Source organism: Parasteatoda tepidariorum, chromosome 6 (assembly GCF_043381705.1).
Source record: "Parasteatoda tepidariorum isolate YZ-2023 chromosome 6, CAS_Ptep_4.0, whole genome shotgun sequence".
In the NCBI taxonomy this organism is placed as follows: domain Eukaryota; kingdom Metazoa; phylum Arthropoda; class Arachnida; order Araneae; family Theridiidae; genus Parasteatoda; species Parasteatoda tepidariorum.
This window is the reverse complement of record NC_092209.1, coordinates 43970505-43990323: the sequence shown is the minus strand read 5'-3', so window position 1 is coordinate 43990323 and position 19819 is coordinate 43970505. Positions and strand designations below refer to the sequence as shown.

The following is a 19819-nucleotide window of genomic DNA, read 5'->3' as shown; positions in this document are numbered from 1 at the left end:
TATATATATATATATATATATATGGCAAGCTTGGTTATTTGCTCAGCAATTAAAATCAAAGCATCATTTTAGTAACTTTTATTAACTTTAAATACATAATGTTAGACAACTAAATATATTGGGAAACATCACATCATCAGTCTTGAATTTATAAGGAAAACATTTTGCTGATTATATTGAAATCCATGTCATAACTTAAATCCTGATATTTAAGTTACTGTAAGCCACATTGGAAATTTTCTATGCTATTCTGTCATATTTTAGAATTTCCATGAATTGTTAAAATGCTTAGTTAAAGCCTTTTGTAAGTTGACCCTATATAAAACTATTTAGGAATTAAAACTATTTGTAAATACATGTAGCAAAATAACTTTCAGTCTGTTCAAGTTTTCATATTGCATATATGTCCTTTTAGCACTAATATTTTAAGAGATTATTAATTATAAAAACTGACAAAGCACTTGTGTGTATCATTACTAACTAAATATTCATATTTATTTATTTTTAAAGAACTAATTAGTTTATTAAATTTATGTAACAAATTGTTTTCCATTCTGTCAATGGTGTCCAAAAGTTAAGCATATTTTTACACATGTGTCCATTGTAAAAATATGCTTAGCTTAACTTATGAACTAACGTATGTGTTATCCTTAAAGTTTGAAATCTGGATTTCTAAAAAAATGTTAGGCACTATATATAGTACTTAAAACTAGTCGTCAGTGTATGAAATACATTTCCAATTTGAAATAAAGTGCAATTCAAAATATCAAATATTGAATTCAAAATATTGAATTTTATTTTTTATATGAAAATTTTATTTCCCTTTATAAGGCATAAATTTTGTTTTGTACAACTTTCATTTTTCTTTACGTATTTTAAATATATTTTTTTAATGGTACTTTAATTATTTTTTTGACATAGAATTTGTTATTCTTTAGAATGCTTAGACCTTATATACAATGCCTAGACGTTATACATAAAGTATGAATAATTCTCATATTTCATACTTAGCCTAAGAACATTCAGCATTATGTGTAATGCCTAGGCATTTCATATTTAATAAATCTAATTACATTTATCTTTATTTTGATTGTTAATATATAATATGTATGACCACTAATGTGTTGTACTACAAGTAGTCAACTTAGCAAGTTTCACTGTACCAAGAAAACTTGCAGAAAATGTTTTGAATTCTACATCTTTACCTAGTTATTCATGCTGTGAATTCTTTAAAAAAATTATATTTATGTTCAAAGATACTTACATTTGTTAATATCTTGACAAAGATATGCAAATCAATTATAGTAGGGGTAGACAGCTTTTTTTGGAGAAGTAACAATAAGTTAAAAATATTTTTACTTTCAAGCTACAAGTAAAAATAATTTCGCTTTCTAGATTCACAATAAATGCAGTTCACAATAGATTCACAATAAATGCGCTGTACCAAGAAAACTTGCTGAAAATTTTTTGAATTCTACATATTTACCTAGTTATTCATATTCTTTAAAAAAATATATTTATGCTCGAAGATACTTACTTTTGTTAATATCTTGACAAATATATGTAAATTAATTATAGTTGGGGTAGATAGTTTTTTTGGGGAGGTAACAATAAGTTAAAAATATTTTCGCTTTCAAGCCACAAGTAAAAATAATTTCGCTTTCTAGATTCACAATAAAGGCAGTTTTTGTACAAACCCTAATTATTACTTAGTGAAATAAAAATTTTAACAGTTTGTGTTAAAAGACGAAGTAAAGCAAATTATATGCAATAAGAAGTATGTAATTGTGTATCAGTATAGATGTATTATAAATATAATATTCCTAAAATAATCAGTAATTTCACAAATATTTTTTTCATGAAATCTTTTTTCTGTGAAAAAATATTAAAACTTTTTACTGTTCATAACTACTTACCTACGCCATTAATTAAATTTTTTTTTTAATAATTCCTTGAACTTGTTTTAAGCATGTTTTGATTAAAACGAAAATCTCAAATATGATATAATCATTTAGTGAATATTCCTTTTCTCCTTTTACTTCTCTTTGTTAAAAACTGTTTATTTTATTCTCTCAGGTATTTATTTTACTGAAAAAAGCTCGTAAAAGTAGAGTTGTATTTTCCACTAAATGTAATGAACACTCCTCAAGATCACATTATGTGTTTCAACTGAAAATTGTTGGTGAAAATTCTATTACAAGTGAAAGCTGTGAAGGTATGTATTGCATTTGATGTAACCTACAGTGATTTTTTAATTTTACCTTAATTGGATTATTTTTCGCATTTATACAGTATTTTCATTAATCATTTTTTAATGTAATATTAAAAGTTGGATGTAATGAGGGGTTTATTGTGAAAAGTCTGTTATAACAACAAATATTCACATTCCCAATAAATAATCCATCAAATTGCTAACATTAAGGATGCAACAATTGTGTGTTTATAATGAGTTACTAAAAGAAAACACAAATATTTTTAATTCTAAATAGATAAAACTTCTTTGAAAAAAACACGCTAAAAAGCAGCAGAAATTTCAAAAAAAGTAGCAATAAAGGAAACGAAGGAAATAAAAATATGACCACCGAAGCCGACGTCTTCAGGGGGTACTGGCCCGGTAGCATGGTTTTGTTTTATGGCTACCGGGCCTGTACCCCCTGAAGACGTCGGCTTCAGTGGTCATATTTTTATTTTCTTCGTTTCCTTTACAGAGGTGATTGTGGTCCGTGGGTACCCTGGAATTCCGGGTTTTTCGTATTATCGTTCCGGGTATAAAATCGGGAGCTTCACCTTTCAGTTTTGTCAAAAAATCACAAATTGAATAGAAAGTTCGCAAAATAGCGATAAACGCTCTTTTGTAGCAACCCTCAGGCAAGGATTCGTACTACGCTGGTCCGAGGCTAGGAGCAGTAGTGGAAGGGGGTGAAGAGTGTGAGAGAGGGAAGAATTCGTTTCTTCTCCTTTTGCTTGTGTTGGGAAAGACATGACGCTGTTGCGAGGGTGGATTGGGGGAAAGGAGAATGCGCTGTTGCGGGGAGGGATTGGGAAAAGAAAATATTTACTGCTTGGCGAATTTTTTGGAATTAAAAGCAGAGGCTGTAGGTGTAGGGTTGTAGATTTTAGTTGCACGCTGCACTACTTGTCAGCATGTGTTAGAATTTTCACTGCCGAAAGACTTTCCTTGTGCACGTTTTGTGTTAAATATTCGGCATGCATTTTTAAAGTAATTTCGTTAATCGCATTTTTTATGTAAGCATGAAGTTCTTAACAGAAAAAGATGACATTAGCGATCTAGAAAAAGACTGCAGGAATAAGTTACGTCTTGAATGGTTAATTAAAAAAGACATCTTAGAAGAAGAAATCAACGTGTGTTGCCGCAAGATTGATACACCAGGTACATGTTTCTGTATTGCGTGCAATACATCAATCAAATATCACAATGAAGGGTTTAAATCCGTGATGAATAATTCTGGAACAGTTGTACATAAAAAATGTCGTCAGTGTGTTAAAAATTCCCAGATTTTAAATTCCCTTTATCCTGGATCAGAAAATCTAACTCATACTGATGAATCACGTACTGTCGATTTGGTCACTCAAAAATCTAGGGCTGAAACTCTTGTTCTATCATTTTTGGCTGAACATTCAATTCCATTTTCTTTAGCTCCACAAATTGTGGAGTTAACTAAAACGTTATCACGTGAAACCATGGCCTTAAATTCATTAGACATTAGTAGAACAACAGCATCATATAAGCTAAAATATGGACTTGCAAAAACAATTAAAGAAAATCAGTATAAAGTTTTAAAGAATTCTTTTTTTCTCTCAACATTGATGAAAGCACTAATAGAGCCTCTGAGAGTATTTTAGCTGTACTCGTTAGATACTTTGCTGAGGACCAGCTTAAAGTGATTTTGCAACATTTAGCTTCAATTAAATTGCCTGCTTGTAATGCAGAGTGCATTTATAATACTATTGTTTCAATTTTCAGGGAAAATGGAGTGCCATTTTCAAATTTAATAAGTGTATTAATGGATTCCTGCAATAGAATGCGTGGGGGGAAAATGGTGTTGAAGCTAAAATTAGATCCATCAATGCTCCACATTTGTTGGACATAGATGGAGAAACATGCCATATTGCAAACAATTGCTCAAAACAATTTACAGGGCCATTTTTGAAGCATTTGGAAGTTTTATGTGACAACATATATTTTGATCTTAAGAGTGCTGATAAAAGGGAATTATTTTTCCAAGTTTGTTCAGTTCTTCAGATGAATTTACTGAAACCCTTAAATAGACCTGACCACAGATGGCTCTATATGCTTCAAGTGCTTGAACATCTACAATATTTATGGGATGCTCTTTTAATATTTTATTTTTTGTGGTTGGATTGGACAAAAAATTGTATGAAAATGATATTAAGGAAGTTTTTTCTAAAAGACAACTTTCTAATGAAGAAATTATAAGTCTTAAAAATATTCAAGGACAACTCGAAAAGAAGCATCTCAGTGATAATGGAAGAAATAGGAAAAAAAGAATTATTCAAAGACTTTTTGTTGAGCAGAGAAAGACATTATTACAAATTGGTGTTTATCAAGCTGTTTTGCCCCATTTTAACAAATATGTTAAATTATTTCAATCAAATGAATGCCTTTTACATGAACTACATGTTCAAATGTTTAATCTGACTAAGCAGTTCTTTGCCTTTTTTTTAAAGCATGAGCTTTTGTGCAACATTAAATGTTATCAGGATGTCTTAAAAATCGACCCCACAGATTCTAAAAATTATTTGCCTGACAGACTCATTTTCTCTGGAATGAATGCTGCAGATACCAGTAAGAAAACAGATTCTACTATTCAGGACTTCTTAAAGGTGTTGAAAAAAAGTTTCTCTAACTGCGCATCTTATATGCAGAAGTTACCGTTGAGCAATCATTTGTTAATTAAATTATCTGCTCTCAATCCTGTTCTGAGGGGAGAAACTACAACTTTTCTGGCACTGATGAAGCTGGCAGAATTTTTGCCAAATGTTATTTCAAAGCAAGAACTACTTAAGCTGGACTTGGAACTAAGGCAGTATCAGACTGATGATTCTTTGGCTTTTTTTGAAAGCAAGTCTATGATGGAGTATTGGTCAAAAGTGATTGAACTTAAAGAAGGCAATGTAAAAAAATATCCTATTCTTTCAAAGATGATTAAAGCTCTTTTAACATGTTTTCACGGACCATCAGTTGAGAGTACCTTTAATTTGATGGGTGACATCATGTCTGAAAATAGAACTTCTCTTAATATTGAATCCATAGATTCTATTCAAACAACAAAATATTATCTTTCCTCTCTTAATGCCAGTACTTGTGAGGTTTTTGGCTCTAAAGATCCTGCACATGAACCAATAAACTGCGAATTTGCTCATAATTTGATCTACAGTTGGTCAAATTACCAGCAGTCTCTTGCAAAAACTGTCCCTAAAGCTACTCATGTCCCTAACGCTACTATTCATGTATCTGAGAGCCATGTGGATTCTCCACCTTTCTGCACTGCTAAATCTTCTCCAGTTCAAAGTAAAAAGCACTGTGATTCTCAAAAAGAAGGCAGAAAAAGAAAATTGTCTCTTGACTCTCAGAAAGAATATTTGTCTAAGACTAAACAAACAAAACTTTCATCTTTCTTTAAGAGATAGATATTAATTTAGAAATTTGATGTTTTTCTTTTTTCTTTTGAATAAAATATTTAATTTTTACTTTAAATTAATTTTAAAATTTAAATTATCTGTCTGTTTGATTGCGCAATATAATTGATCCATTTAATGAAATTTATGAACAGTTTTATAAATGTTTCAAAATTATATGCATATTTTTGTTACAATTGAAATGTAGTTGTGTCAAGGGGATTGTAAACATGTAGCTATTTAGAAATACATTGAAAACAAAAGCTTAATTTCTAATTATTATTTAATAAATTTTATTAATTAATTTTAACATGCAGTTCCAATTATGTCTTTAAAACTGTATGTATTTCACTTATTATGTGTGAATTGATTGAGTTTTGGCATATAAAGTTTTCAGGGTTTTTTATTTCATGTCACAATCACCCCTGCCTTTATTTAGAATGAGTTAAAGATTACATCTTCCGTTATTGCAGCAATTTTTTAGGAAATTTTGAAAAATGAAATAATAATAACATTAATGTATGAGTATTAACTAAATTATATTTGAAGAAAAAAAACAAAATTAAAAACTATGTTGTTTCTTTTAGGAATCTCAGAAAAAATGATCACAAGCATCATTTCATTTCCTTCATAGAATCTTTTCTCTTTATGTTTATAAAGCAAACCTCTGTAGGGTGACCACCAGTCAATTTATCTTTCTCATTACAAAAGAAATTTTTTTTGTTGCTATTCTTAACAATTCATTTTTGAAAAATGTGCCTTTTTGTTGACCACACATCCATCAATTTTGTTTTCACAACATAAAGTTATTTATTATTATTATTTTTTGCAGATTGTGCTTTTTTCTAACTTTCTGATTAATATTTTTTTAGGCATTTTGAATCTGGTTGACCTAGCAGGAAGTGAAAGAGTTAAAGACTCAGGCTCTGAAGGAGAAAGATTAACTGAAGCAAAGGCTATTAACAAATCTTTATCGGTTCTCGGTAAAGTAATAATGTCATTATCCAGGAAGGTGAGTACTTAGTTAAATAATCTTGTCCTTAACCGAGCTTTACTTAAACCTTTAACTAAAATTGTATCTATTAGCAAAGTACGTTTTGAATGGAGCTCTGTGGTTAAAGTGATCATGGGTGCCACTCTTCAGTCCTGGGGACTGAATTCAGTCTTGAGAAACTAACAAATTAATTATTTTTTTTTTTTTCATTAGAAATTTAAAAAATTTTTTGGTCAAAATAAAAAAATATATTTCAATGAAAACATATGATATGGTAATGATGTCAGGACTTTTATTTATCTTCTTTTTGTCAGCTTCACTAAATCTTATTCTTAAAGTCTTAACAAATGGGATTAATTGAACTTCATCTGCTTGTGTAATTAAATTTGTGCTATTGCTGAATCTAAATCTGCTCGAGTTTGCGTCCCCCACCCTAACTTATTGTCATGCTGGCCAAAGTTAAAACAAAAGATTGTTTTTTTTTTAAAAAAAAAGAAAGAAATTATAGTGCTAGAACAAAAAATAAGTAACGGTGAAGTGTAAAATAGAAATAAGAATGGTTTTAGGTTGTTCAGTAATAGTTGTAAAAAATATATAGGGTTAGCTGTTATTTTCGTTTTGTTTGCTAAAAAAAATATGAAATAAAGAGAAAAAATAATCAAATGATTGATTTAATATCTAGGCTATTATCAAGGAAAGGTTAAATTTTGGTGTCAGTGAGCTATAAATTTCTAAAAGATTGGTAAACAACGCTAGATTTGGTCAGAAAATAAATTCAGTCTTGAAATTTTTTTCAGTGGCACCCCTGAAAGTGATGTTTCAAGTGGTTAAAGCATATTATGAAAGACTGGGTTTTCCTCCCTGTTAGCTGTTCACCCGGTTTTTGATCGATGAGTTCGTATTCAGATCAGCTTCGTCAAGTGTTTGAAAAGTTTTTTGTGGCACTGAAAAAAAAGAAAAGGAAAAGTTTAATTGAAAATCAAATAAGAACTGTAATTTAAAATTAAAATTTACAGATCAAAAAAGTAAAAAATATTGATTTATGTATACATTTAAAAAATTATATGTAGTATGATATAATACAAAAGCAAAGTACTCTGATCAAAAGCTTTTGTTTTTAAACTTAATGATTTTGAACATTTTGTTACTTAATAAATTCTCTAAACCTTTTTCATATTTATCATGCATGTGTATAATATATATAAGTTATATATATATATACAGTCAATTCGCTATAACTCGAAGTACGATAACTCGAATATTACTATAACTCGATTTTTTTATGAGGTCCCGACCCTTTTATCTTCAATTTCATGTTAATTATTCTTGATTACTCGAATTTTACTCCCTTTAACTCGATTTTTTTTTTATCTTTTAAAGCCAGAAAAAAAACATAGGAGATGATATCTTGCCCCTTCCTTTGCAACACACACACAATGTCTTTCGCACTCTTCATGGAGAAGATAAAGCTGTCCCTCTTGAAGTATGTGAACAGTGGTTAAGTGAAACGTTACCAAATTTACTTCAAGGATACAGTTAAAATGATGTTTTCAATTTTGATGAAATAAGTTTATTTTTTAAATGTCTTCCAAATAAGACTATGATGTTTAAGGAAGAAAACTGCTCAGGGGGTAAAATGAGCAAAGAACGTTTGACTGTCCTAGTTGGAGGAAATGCGTCTGGGACAGAGAAATTGCCCTTTGTTATCGGAAAAAAAGCGAAATCCCCGATGTTTCAAGAATGTAAAAACGTATCCTTTGGATTACAAGTCTAACAAAAAGTTTTGGATGACATCAGTTTTATTTGAAGACTATGTAAGAAAATTGGATCTGAAATTATTCGCTAAAAAAAGAAAAGTGATACTCTTTATGGATAAATGCACAGCACATAGTGATCAACCTAATTTGAAAGCTGTAAACTTGCAGTTTCTCCTGCCAAACACAACAGCAAAGTTGCAGCCGATGCACCAGGGTATCATAAAGTGCTTCAAACAGTCTTATCGTAAATGGCTTGTCAGAAAAATGATTAATAAGCATTGAAAGTTCAAAACCGAAACTAACGGTAAGTCGAACTTCCGATATGTCGAAGTTTTTCGTCAGTCCTATCAGATTTGAGTTATCGCGAATTCACTGTATATATATATATAAATATATTTTAAATTTTCAAATAAGACTTTTTTATCATTTTTTAAATTCTGTAATTCATTAATGTTTTTAAGTATCATACTCAAAGTATTTAAATGATTCAGTGTATTCTTTTCTTTCTGTTCACTGTTGATAAAATTTTAGTGTGTACAAGATATATACATACATACTGTATTATACATACATACTGTATTACATGAAGTTTTTTATTTAAAAAATTTAGATTATTGATTTTCTAATAAAATTTATTTAAAAATTAATTGTTTATTTTACAGGATAATCATATACCATACAGAGACAGTAAGTTAACTCATCTGCTCGCCAACTCTCTTGGTGGAAATAGTAAAACTCTTATGTTTGTAAATATTAGTCCTGATAAGGAAAATCTAAATGAAACAATCAACTCACTTAGATTTGCCACTAAGGTATGTTATTTATTAAAATTTCTTCACTCTGTGTTTAAAAGATGATCTGTAACGTAGCACAGATAATATATTTGCAGTGAAACCTCCCCATTACGAACACTCCTACAAAGTGGGTGCCTCTAATTACGGGCCTATTTTTCATTCCCTGTGAATCTTCTAAAAATAAACCATCGTGTACCTTCTCCGCAAAGCAGACACTCCTGTAACCAAACAGTCATTTATGCCCTGAAACCTTATTTTCTATCTACAAATTGGACAGCATTTATTCTAAATTTAAAAAAAAAAAAAAATCTGCTTTAAATTCTAAGGAAAAAATTGAGCCGCCATTTTTTTTAATCTTATCCAGAACTAAAAATATTAAGCCATTTCACTTCTAAAAAATCAATCAGTCTCCTTTCACCTTTTATCTTTGCGAAGAAAGGAGAGAAAATGATACTGCTCATATGACATATTACTGATGGTCGCATCTTTTCATCTGAATCAGGGGCTTCCAAGTTACATAAGGCCGGGGACCACAATTAAAAACACAAATCAAATAGCGGGTCGCAGCTTTATCAAAATTTTATGTAGGACTCTTTTATGTTTGAAGGAACATTAAATATTACTGCCAGGTTTTTACCAAGTTGTGCAAAACAAAAGTATTGAATTACAAATTAAAATAGGAAGTAGTTTTTTAAAAAATTTTAATTGCATATTAAAAAATTCGGGCTAGAATAACTTTAATGTGCCTCCATGTATTAAACAATTAATGTGCAACAGATATCTAATTGTTAAGATATGAAACTTTAAAAAGGTTGGTATTAAAACTTGCATAGTAGCACACAAAATGTTCAATGACAAGATTGAGGTTTGTCTGCTGCAACCACCAGAGAATAGGTATTTACATTTAAAATTTACAAATGTGTGTGTAAATATTTGCGTCCAAAATGAGTGGTTTCAAAAGGTTAAATCGGAGAATTTCTTTGAAAAATTTTCTGATACGCACTTGCTAAATTATATTCACGAAATACAAAAAAAAAAAAAAAAAAAAAAAAAAAAAAAAAAAAAAAAAAAAAAAAAAAAAAAAANAAAAAAAAAAAAAAAAAAGAACAACATATTACGATTATTTTCGTATTTGAATAAATATTTTCTTGGGTGCAAAACCCGAGAAAAAATTTTTTTTGGTATGATACTGTTGATATGGTATGGTACGATAAAGTTAACAGAAACAAAGAAATTACGTTTTTATTAACGAGAAAAGTATTTTAAACCCATATAGATTTTTTTACGAAAATTGTCCGCAAAAAAATGACAACTAATATATTTTAGTTCGCGGGCCGCCAGTTGGAAACCACTGATTTGAATGATACTGGTTATGAGACCCCACAGATTGATATGATGGTCTTAAATGCTCTCAAATTCTCTTCCTCACTGAAAATTCCTTTCAAAATATTATCAATTTGGAGACTATATTTAACACAATTGTGCTAAAAAGGAGAACAGGAATCTAATCACTGAGGTGTTCATATGAATGAAACGTTTATTTAGACATTTGACAGATGATCAATTGTGAGTATGACAAGCCTCACACAGAGCCTCAAGCACAGAAGAAAAAAAAAGCAACAAGTATGCTTTGTTGCTTTCTTTTTTTTTCTGTGCATAGTAGAGGTTTACTTTCAAGGAGGTATTACCACATTTCCTATCAAGTAATGGGGAGTGAACCTAATTGTCAAATGATTTGAGGAAGTGACGTAGGACTAACAGCGTCTATTCGGTATCATATGACTGCTCACTTGAATGTCTGTGTAACTAGGAAATCAAATGTTGTCATTTATTTAATATTATTATTATTTTTGTTTTGTATTGAAAAAAAAATTTTTTAAAGTCTAAATAAATATCATTGTAAATGATTATTGCATACCTGCCAACATTCGCTCTTTTCGAGAATGGATTTTCCAAGTGGTAGTAAAACAATTACCGAAAAAATATCTTCCTCAAAAATATATTTATATTCAAGTTGAAATTCACTATCGTAAGGAATAATATGCTTTTGTATATTTGTTGAAATTATTCATATGTAGTGGTGGTCAAACTGATTTAAAATTATTATTATAATTCAAAAAGTTTAGTGAAATAACATGAATTTCGCTGGCACTTTAAATATGAAAATGAAATCTTCCAGGAATACCGGAAGAGTTGGCAACTTCTTTATTGTAGCTTGTTTAACTTTTTTTCTATATCCTTGCAATTATTCTTAAAGCAGTTTACAGCATTAAACTTCATTACAAGTGTACCCTTCTCGTAAGCGGACAATTTTGTCGATCCCAAGAGTGCCCGTTTAACCAAGGTTTCACTGTGTTAAAATTTTTGTCAAAAACTAAGTAAAAAAATAGTATGTGCATTAGATGTTTCAAATTAATATTTTAATTTTAAAAAAAAGGTAAAATTGAAATCTGTAAACTCTTGAGGCTGACTTGTCCGAAAACATCAATACCAGTTTGATTGATGAGGGATGCTAATAGAGGGGGCTTATTATTAGAAATGCATCCAAATTTCATAGAGCCGTCAGATGTTATGGCGGTTTTCTTCCAAATTTCCGAATCAATCAATGATTTGTCAGATTTTGCTGTAGTTTTTGTTTTTTCTTAAATATTAATTTAGGACATCAGATTTATGTATTATTTTCTTAATTTTTTGACAAGGATTTTAAATATATAGGTTAAAAGGCCATAATTAGGGCCCTATAAATTATGCGGAAAATTTTTAAAAATTATGCGGCAAGGATGCAGTGTCTTTTAAAAATTATGCATGCAGGTTGCGAATGATCTGAAAAACAATTGAAACTGAAAAAAAAATCTCTTAAAAAAGTTCAACTTTCTTTCCTGTTTTAATAAAAAAAAAAATTTCAATGAATACAGTAAAGATTTCAACTAAATTACCTTCTTATGTATTGTACATCCATTTTCTACATCAGAACAATTATTGAAGTTTATTAAAATGGAGAGGAGTTAGTCCAGAAGCTGCGTTTTCTATCAAACTTTGTCTTTGTTTTGTAAAAATTTGGCCATATCAGGATACAGCTCTTTCACAATCTACTGAATTAGGAAGCACTGAGAGCACTTGTTTTGCTTTTTTTGTAAGTTCTGGAAATCTCTCTGAGACTACCTCTGAATTCCAGAATCTAATTAAGTCCTGGTTTGAAGATTCTTTTACATGTTCTTTATAAGCAGCATACTCGAGTTTTATATCTTGACCACTCATTCCTGGAATATTCTTGAATACATCGTCGTCTTCAATATTGAGGTTGACTATTTGTTCTGAATTGAAAACTCTGGCAGCTTTCATGAAGTTTAATGCAGGTTGACTAAACTTGGGCCCTCGTTTTTTGAATACGTCTAGTTCTGGAGAGTAGTAAGTATTCAACTTTGCAATTGTTTTGTGAAACACTTCTTGAAGAAAGACGTTGCGTGAATCTTTTCGTGAGTATGATGCCTGAGAATTACATCGAAGTTTAGACCGCAGATCAAAAATCTTATTGTAAGCTTTGTGAATAGATGCACCACATGTTTCGAAAAAGAGAAGAGTATCCCATAATATCTGAGCATGTTCTGCGATGAACTGAAAGTCTTTGCAAACATACTTGCTTTCCACCAAAACTTTGCACTGATTGAGACAAGCAGTGTCAGGAGTAAGGTTTATTTCACTGCTAAAAAATTCTATGTAAACTGAAGATGATGGCGACTGATAAGAAGCTATGTGCCGGGGGGAGGGGGATTCTTGGAAAGATCGGACCACCTGACCAAAAAGATTCTTGGAACTGAAAAAGAAGATATATTTCAATTGGAAAAAAAAACCTTAAGGAGAAATTTATCTGGTAAACAAATACATTTTGCTGAAAAATAAAAATTATACAGATATGCTACGATTACGCAGAAAATTGTAAATTATGCGGATAATTGTGAATTATGCGGGTTTCCGCATCTTCGCATAATTTATAGGGCCCTAGCCATAATCATATACAACAACTCTTGCAGATGTTTTATCATTTTTCATACTCATTATCATAACAAATTAAGTAAGCACATTTTCGTCCTCCAAAGTCTGAATTCTAAGCAAAACTTCTACACAACTTTTTCGTTTTTCTACACTAATATGTTTATTGTTATGGTTAGTATAAATTTGCTGTCAATATTGGTATTGATTGACAATATTTTGGCATCAAATTATGACTAAAATAATTTTTTTTAATTCTCTTGCAGGTGAATCAGTGTAATATTGGAACTGCACAGAAGCGTGTGAAATAATTATATTAATTGCCCTAAAGAATGTGTACCCATTTATCATATGTTATCTTTTTTAACTGTATTTTTATGTTTGCTTTTAGATATATTTAACTCATATTGTATTGTAACTAATGATTTTTTGACTATTTATCATAAGGTTTAAAATCAGCATTTATGTCATAATCATCTACTGAAAGACTTTTTATAAAATAATAATGTGTTTTTGTTTCACTAATGAAAACAAAATGCATTTCCAATAAAACCTGTACAGTTTTTTTATTTTTTATTATTGAATAATGTATTAATATAAACTATTAGAAGTTTTATGTTTTTTGGTATTATAACCATTTTCCAAGAAATAAAAACACTTGGCTAGTTCCTGAATTATTTATTTATATTCAATAGCAGAGCACAGAAACAGTTACAAATTAACGACGAAACTCACAAAACACTAACACAGAGATATTATTTAAGAGATGCTCTCCCTTCGGTTGCTGTAGTTAATTCTTTACTGCTCTCGACACAAGATGGCGTGGTGGCAATTCTAAATTCGTTCTGTTACAGTATTTCTTTTAATGAATTTAAACACAATGACCATAGTTTGTTCCACATCTTCAAAAGTGTGTTTATAAAGGTAAAAGACAACAGTTTGTTTTTGACTCACTGACTTTCCACTGGGTTGATTTTCAATTTTTAATCATAATTTTTTTCCAAAAAGTTTTTTACAGGGTTAATGTTTGTATTAGAGTGGTAAAAAACTTCAAATTTTTAGAAAAACTCCCCCACTTTTTTTCAGTATTATTGTTATTTTTTAAAAAATTTTGTACATTTATTCCTTTTGAATAAAAATTGCATATTTTCTACTATTACATTTTAATCAGATTTTAAATAATTTATTTTTATCAATGAATTTTTAATTATTTATTTTACAAAATTAAACATATATGTGACACAGATTATTTTTGCTTATTTAATCACTTGCTTAAAGAATTTCATTAAATTAAACTGTACTTGTAAATAATTATAGAAGATGTTTTTTCTTTTCTTCTTTTTTTTTTTTAGAATTATCCATACCTTCATAAACTCATATTACTGTTCATAATTTCAAGTGTTATTATTTACAATTCATTTTAACCACGTTTAAAGTAATTTATTTCAAAAAATATATTACACAAAATAAAATTAAAATTTTTTTTTATTGTTTTCTCTGTACATGAATAATACATAATTTTTCCTCTGATCCATATTTGGTTGTGATGTAACACTGTATGATAACAGTTTAATATAACTAAAAAAAATTTATTAGTTATTATACCATTATTAAGAAAAAATTACTTTTAAAAAAGAAAAATACCCGCAAGCTTGAAAATGTCAGTGTTTTTGCATATTAGATTAAACAGACTATCAAGTTTCTACCACTGTATAAAAAATTCATCTAAGAAAATTAAAGAAAAAAAGTCCAAGAGGAAGAATTTGTTTATTTAAAATTACATGTTAAACATAATTTATTGAATAAAAGAAAATTTACTTTTCAGTTAATAATAATAAATTTGACATGCTTATCAAGTAACTGATTATTGCGAAAATTGAAAATTATTTATTTTCTTGCAGGATTGTAACATTGGGGAAAAAATATTTATTGTAAATTTTTTCTAAGTTAAATACTATAAACTTAGTGCACAATACTTAACCAGCTCACCTATACCCAGAATTATTTTTGCAGTTTCTTTCAGATTACTTCACTTGTTTATTGAATGTTTTGTGTCTAACTTTTATATTTGAAAGAAATTAGTTATAAAATTTAAAAAAAAATTTTTTTTACATTATTTTAAAAATCAGTTTGAAGACACAATATTTATATATTCTTCATTTTATCATAAACTCTTAAAATGTGTAAAAACCAGAGAAATTGTTGGGGAGGGGATTATTATGTGTAATAAAAATTAATGCCCTTGAACCCAAAAATTATAATAAGAGAGGATAATATTCCAGTATAAAAATAAAAAATTTGTTTGATTCCAAGAACAGAGTCATTCAATATAAGTAGTATGCTGATTTCTGTGAATCGTTTTTGCTTTTTCATTTAAAAATACTTTTTTTTTTGTATTCTAAGCAATATCAAAACTAAAATATAGCTCTAAATTATCGTGGAGCCTGTATAAATTAATGAACATAATTAAAACAAAAAAAAAAATTTATATGAACAGTTTGCTTAAAAATATTGAACTGAAACAATGTTTTACTCTTTAAAATTATTATGAGCCTCTTTTGTCACCATCAACTGTGCTGTATTGGGGGGAAATAGAATTGCAAAATGCTTACACTCATATCATTCGAAAAATATATAACAATGTAAATAGGTAAAAGGAAAGCATAAATCGAACAGTAAAAATTAACGCCTAAGAGCCTCAATATCACCTAAATCAAAACCGTCATGACTGGGTTATAACCCTCTATTCACAGGTAAGGACTGTATATTTTAAATTTATCCAGTCAAAAAACCAGGAAAATATTGTCCTCGTGACGTTTCTGAAAACATTGAAGAGACAGTGGACGTCTAAAACCGATAAGGGAAAATTTTATTCCATCATTTTGAAATTTTAACAAAATACCAGTAGTATTAATAAAAGTCTGTGAGCTACGAAATTTTAATAAAGTAATATATGTATATAAACACAATAAAGAGACTATTGTATTGATATATTTTGTTTTGGCTATATTTATATAATATTAGAAAGCACTCTTTTTTTTTTTTGCTGATGTAATCGTTTGAGCTGAAATCGATATTATATATCTTTTTCTTATGTTTTTCGGCTTTTTAAGTATTTTTAAAAAACATTTTATCTTTATTAATATTTTTTTCTTCTCTTTAAAAATATATTTTGTTTCCTTAGTATTTTTAACTTATTGTTAATTATTAAAAAGATCTTGCAAAGAAGTTTTAATTTTTATTTCTTAAATTTTTACCCAAAATTTCGTTGTTTGTTGCATTTTAATTTAAGTAGTTACGGTAACTGAGTGAATAATATACATGGGGATGAAATTTTCATTTTGTCACTAAAAATCTCTTCAAAAAAAAACAACAAAAAAAATGTTCAGTTACGTTTGTTTAGAAATTGAATTATGGTATTAAGTTAAACGAATGCATTTAAAATTATGCATGTCTCAAAGAAAACCTGGAAAAGTCTTAAAACAATAAAGCAAAAACTAAAGCTCATACCAATGTGTATAACTCGTATGTTTTTTGAAGTTGCGGAAACAATAAAAAATTCCATCACGATGAAAAGGAAATCTTTGTCTACGAGAATCTTTACCTATTACTTATTGATATATGCTTTTGCCGTCTATATATCAGTTTTTGTATTCAGATTAGCTGATGTGCAGTTTCACCAGGGTAATTCGTTAAAATAGCAAATTTTTTTTACATTTCTCAAATTATCTAGGTAATTTACACGTTACCTACTAGACACTTGTTAAAGTGAAAATAAAATCTTTGCTGGAACAACAGAGATGCTTCTGCGCGAAATTAACAAAATATTTTTTATTTACTTTCTACTATCTAAAAATGAAAAGTTACTTAAAGTTGCACAATCAACACTCATTAGTCGATAAAATGAAGCGTGAATCACTTTAAAAACTCTAATGCAAGGAATCGAATAGTTTAAAATATTATTTCAACTAAGAAAGTTAACACATAATGTCATAATTTTTTTTTTCAATATTTGAAGATTCAAGTCAAATTAACGCAATCACTAAATTAGTTGATAAAATCAGAGAAACTTACTCTCTAATGGTTCGGAAAAGGTTAATGCGCTCTTTACCTTGGTGAATTGAGAAAAACGCTTGATTCCGCACTTTAACGTACTTTAATTAATCTGCAGATTAGTTAGGTAAGGTGGATGTTAACAGCTTTCGAACTTTAACAGATACAAATTCAAGCTTTTGTAACACTTTAACAAAAGCTTAAATTTTACCACAGTTCTTAAGCATGATTCTTTTGTTGTTGTTGTTACTTTACGTCGCACTAGAGCTGCACAATGGGCTATTGGCGACGGTCTGGGAAACATCCCGGAGGATGATCCGAAGACATGCCATCACAATTTTGATCCTCTGCGGAAGGGATGGCACCCCCGCTTCGGTAGCCCGACGACCTGCGCGCGAAGTCGAGCACTTTACGGTAGCACAGTTTAACGAGGTCCAATACCGCACACCCTCGGTCCCTACGCAGACTGATCCAAGTAGTCACCCACCCGCACACTGACCGTAGCCAGTGATGCTTGACTTCGGTGATCTGCTGGGAACCGTGTCTTAACGATCATTCCACTGCGGGACCATGATTCTTTTCAATATCTCAAAAACCAAATAGTATTTAAAATAACAATTTTCGCTATCTAGACTCCTGTCCCGCTATGGACTGATCGTCTTCGTGTAAAGACGATGACGTCAGTAGAACACGTAAGTCGGTTCCCAGGAGAACACCTAAGTCAAGCATTACTGGCTACGGTCAGAAAGCGGATGGGTGCCCACTTCGATCAACCTGTGTTGAGACCGAGGGCACGCAGTATTTATCTTTGTTGAACTGTTCTACACTATAGTGCTCGACTTCGCGCGCAGGTCGTCAGGCTACCAAAGAGATAAGGAGCCATCCTTTCTGCAGAGGATCAAAATTGTAATGGCGTGTCTTCATATCATCGGGGATGCTTCCCAGACCGTCGCCAACAGCCCATTGTGCAGCTCTAGTGTGAAGTAAATAAAGTATCTACCATCTGGACCTCTACTTATTTCCTTAAGATTATCTATGAGTGGGTAGGTGATCATTTTTATCAGCATAAAAAAGGACCGAGGCTGCGCTGTATTATTTTTTGCTAAACAGTTCTACCGAAAAGTGATCAACTTCGCACGCAGATAATCTGGCTACCAAAGCGGGAAAGCCAACGCCTTTGTAAAATATCAAAATTGTGGTGAAACAGTTTCGATTCCTAGCGATGGCTGGTTGATACGAATTCCGCACCCGGCTTGCACCGACCACAGTGCTGACGTAAAATATCCTCAGTGGCAGACGGATCAGGAGTTAGAGTCCGCTTGCCATCGGACTAACCGTGGGAGGTTTTCCTCTCCATGTAACGCAAATGTGGGTTAGTTTCATCAAAAAATCCTCCACGAAGGCAAATTTCTTCTAGTACTTAATTAAGGAGTTCCCTTGTCTTCTGGAATGGGTTTAAAATTAGTAGGCGTATACCCAATATTGGGTCGGCTGTACAACGACCGATATAAAAAATAAAATAGCCCGCACTGCACACCATAGCTGCACATAGCACTAGTGCGACTTAAATAAACTATTATTACTACACCTTAAGATTCTGATAATATTTTCCTTTCATGTTATGTATAAAATAGGATCGTCGGAAGAGGATTTCAGTGTGTCTCGCCTCCTTTCTTTTCAACTAATGGCAAACAATTTCACATTTATTTAAAAACGATTAAACTTTAAAACTGAATCCTTCAGGATTCTTTTTAAATATAGGAAGCCGAAAAGAACACGAGACCATATCGAAACGAGAATCGTGGGACATAAATTTAAAATTACATATGCAGGCTTGTATTAGCGTATTTTAAGATACTCTCACTTGTGAAAAAAAAACCCTACAATTTGAATACAAAGCGCATTGTAACATGTTGAAGATAAAACTCTTAAAAATATTATGTCCTTAAAACATAAAATCCACGGTGCCAACTTATAAAATTATTTTGTAAAAGTCATTTGCAAGATTTCTTTGTAACGTTCATCAAATGTAAAGATGTAATTTTTAAGGTTCCTTGTAACATTAAAAAATTGGAATGGTTTCTTTCTATAAAAATTAAAAATCTATTCCTGTTTGGGAAAAAGTTCTATCTCAAATCTAAAGTGTATGGCGTCATTTGTTAAAAATATGTGTAATTTTCAGTAAATGTGCCGCATATCATAACCAATTAGAATTAGGCCCTAATATAAGCCTGAGACAAGATACTGTAAAATAGTTTTCAATGGGGAAAAAAATTCATCATAAAAAATTGTTAAGATTTTCATTTGGAGAAGACTTTCGAAAATTAGCGAATACTTGCGATATTTGACTAATTTTACTGGCTATTACTTTTAAATCCTTAGCACGGTCCTTGCGTATGTTAATTTATTTGTACGTTAAATCTAATTTAATAAAAATTAATTTGATGGAACTAATCATTTCAAAGTTATTAAGTTTTATCGTCTAGTTTTTTTTCTCATTTATTTCAACGTAAAACTATATATAGGATCCAATGCTCGCTCGTCTATTTAGCGATGCCAAATGCTTAAAT

General features: G+C 30.1%; 2 protein-coding genes across 2 annotated transcripts in view; one reads left to right on the top strand and one right to left on the bottom strand.

Annotated features, from left to right (window-relative positions):
* The window catches only part of LOC107451800 (carboxy-terminal kinesin 2), a gene marked incomplete in the record, with an annotated part of 36653 nt that extends 22783 nt beyond the window's left edge, over window positions 1-13870 (top strand). The window contains 4 exon segments of the mRNA XM_071182288.1: window positions 2077-2215; window positions 6534-6673; window positions 9075-9224; window positions 13463-13870. Of these exon segments, the coding sequence (XP_071038389.1) occupies window positions 2077-2215; window positions 6534-6673; window positions 9075-9224; window positions 13463-13507 (474 nt within the window).
* LOC107451799 (RuvB-like helicase 2 rept) overlaps window positions 1-19819 on the bottom strand; it is a 164504-nt gene that overhangs the window by 42605 nt on the left and 102080 nt on the right. The gene's annotated exons all lie outside the window — the stretch shown is intronic.